Below are 2726 nucleotides of genomic sequence, written 5' to 3'. Positions count from 1 at the left end.
TCACCATGTTGGCCAGGCTGGTCTCGAACTCCTAACCTCAGGTGATCCGCCCGCCTTGGCCTCCCAGAGTGCTAGGATTACAGGCAGAGCCACCACACCGAGACTCCAACAATATATTTTAACTCATAAACTGCACACAAATGGTTACATGTAGAAATTCATCGTAGCAGGAAAAACATTAAAGGCAGATCATACTCATTTTATGTCTGCTTCCTGTTCACTCTTTTATGATCAAGAATACATCATTATCTACTGGAATGGCTGCTGTCATTACATTTATGTATCTTTCATGTCTTACAGAGGTGAAATTTCCCCTGGAACATTATATACTGGAATTGCAAGACCATAGAGTTGCACTTAATGGGTCTCATTCTGAGAAAGTGGCTTTACTGGATGACAAAACAGCCATGGTGACTGCCTCCCAACTGGGCCAGACTAATCTTGTCTTTGTCCATAAAAGTATCCTTTTGTTCAAGTTTTAGCTGCCAGTCTACACTTCCTTGAGCATGCTAGACATGTTCTTTGGTAAAATAATTTAAGAATGATTATGGTACTACTACAGTGTTTTCCTATAGGTTTTATTTATTTATTTATTTATTTTTTTGAGACGGAGTCTTGCTCTGTCGCTGGGGCTGGAGTGCAGTGGCCCGATCTCAGCTCACTGCAAGCTCCGCCTTCCGGGTTTACGCCATTCTCCTGCCTCAGCCTCCCGAGTAGCTGGGACTACAGGCGCCCGCCACCTCGCCCAGCTAGTTATTTTTTTTGTATTTTTTAGTGGAGACGGGGTTTCACCGTGTTAGCCAGGATGGTCTCGATCTCCTGACCTCGTGATCCACCCGTCTCGGCCTCCCAAAGAGCTGGGATTACAGGCTTGAGCCACCGCGCCCAGCCTCCTAGGACATTTTTCAACAAATGCAATCATACCTACAAAATAAATTAAGTTATTCAATATTTATTGAGCCCCAACTGTGTGTCAGGCACTTCCCTGAATTTCCCAGGTGAACTTAAATGTTCTTTTTTCCCCCATATTTTCAGTTCATATTGTTATTTTTTCCCAAAGTATCAAATATTAAAATACATTGTGTTTGTCTATTTATATATCTTTTTTGAGGACATGGATGGTGACTATTCATAATGAGTCCCAGCACCTGGCATAGGGTAGCTGGTTGAACTGTTCATGGAGATGGAGAATATAAGAGAAAGAGCAGTTTTAAGGAAAAAGATAATGAGTTCAGTTTTTCACATGTTAAATTAAAACATCAAAACTGTGGGATAGATATCCAAGCAGAAATTTTCATTATGCCTCTGGAGGAGAAAGATTGAGGATCCAGATAGATATTTGAAAGTTAGTTTATAGATAGGTGGTAGTTGGAGCTATTGTAGACAAAATCACCTAGGGAAATTATATAGAGTGAGAGAATTTGGCCAAAGACAAAATTGTGTAATGCTGGCTTTTAAGGTTCATATGGAAAAAGAGGACATGTAAGGAGGATCTAAAGGAATGCTTAAAAGGTAGTATTATAGAAAAACCAAGGATGGGCGCAGTGGCTCATGCCTGTAATCCCAGCACTTTGGGAGGCTGAGGCAGGTGAATCACTGGTCAGGAGTTCGAGACCAGCCTGGTCAACATGGAGAAACCCCGTCTCTACTAATAATATAAAAATCAGCAGAGTGTGGTGGTGCACGCTGTAATCCCAGCTACTCAGGAGGAACTCCTGAGGCAGGAGAATCACGTCAACCTGGGAGGCAGAAGTTGCAGTGAGCCGAGATGGGATGGCACCACTGCACTCCAGCCTGGGCGAGAGAGTGAAACTGAGTCTCAACTAAATAAAAAAAAGAAAGAAAGAAAGAAAGAAAAATCAGAGAGAGGAGTTTCCTGATAACCAAATTAGGAATTTACAAAGAGGAGAAGACTGTTCAACAGGTCAAATCTGGTAGTGATGTCAAGATAAAGACTGAAAGGTTGTAGTAACTAGGAGGTCTTGGGTCACTTTGTCAGTAAAAACAGCTTGACTTTCACAAGGACAAAAACAAAGTGGAAGTTTGAAAAAGACACAAGGAATACTTTTTTTTTTTTTTTTAAGATTGGAAAACCTTGAACATATCTCTTAATTAAACAGAGAAAGATGGCAGAGATAAGGGAGAAAAGAGAGCCAGTTGATGGAGCATGTGTTTTCTGAGAGGCAACAGAAAATAAGATTTGGAATGCAGATGGAAGGCTTAGATCTTATTCTGATATCTTATTCTGATATCAGAAGAATGAGTTGTTTTAGAGATCTGTTGAGATGTTTCCTCATTTGTTAAATGAAGGGAATGTTATTATTTCTGACTTTCCTTCTAGCTCTTATATTTTATGAATATTATAGTAAAGTACATATCAGAACTAAACCTAAGTTTGGCACAGAGTTACCCATAAAGTATTTAGAAGATTTGCTTTAGGCCGGGCACAGTGGCTCATGCATGTAATCCCAGCACTTCGAGAGGCTGAGACAGGAGAATTGCTTGAGTCCAGGAGTTTAAGACCAGTCTAGGCAACATAGTGAGACCCCTGTCTCTACAAAAAGTAAAAGGTTAGCCAGATGTGGTGGTGCAGGCCTATAGTCCCAGCTACTCAGAGGCCTGAGGGTAGGAGAATCGCTTGAGTCCAGGAGTTAGAGAGGCTGCAGTGAGCTGTGATTGTACCACTGCACTCAGCCTGGGTGACAGAGTGAGACCCTGTCTCAAAA

General features: G+C 41.5%; 1 protein-coding gene across 1 annotated transcript in view; it reads left to right on the top strand.

Moving 5' to 3' along the window:
- Positions 1-2726, top strand: part of NUP210L (nucleoporin 210kDa-like) — a 205416-nt gene that overhangs the window by 18736 nt on the left and 183954 nt on the right. Inside the window, exon 7 of the mRNA XM_011928494.1 lies at positions 301-459. Within this exon, the coding sequence (XP_011783884.1) occupies positions 301-459 (159 nt within the window). The remainder of the gene's footprint in view (positions 1-300; positions 460-2726) is intronic.

Source organism: Colobus angolensis, unplaced genomic scaffold (genome assembly GCF_000951035.1).
Source record: "Colobus angolensis palliatus isolate OR3802 unplaced genomic scaffold, Cang.pa_1.0 Scaffold77, whole genome shotgun sequence".
Taxonomy (NCBI): domain Eukaryota; kingdom Metazoa; phylum Chordata; class Mammalia; order Primates; family Cercopithecidae; genus Colobus; species Colobus angolensis.
Note: the sequence above shows the minus strand (reverse complement) of the source record. Positions and strands in the feature narration are given on the sequence as shown.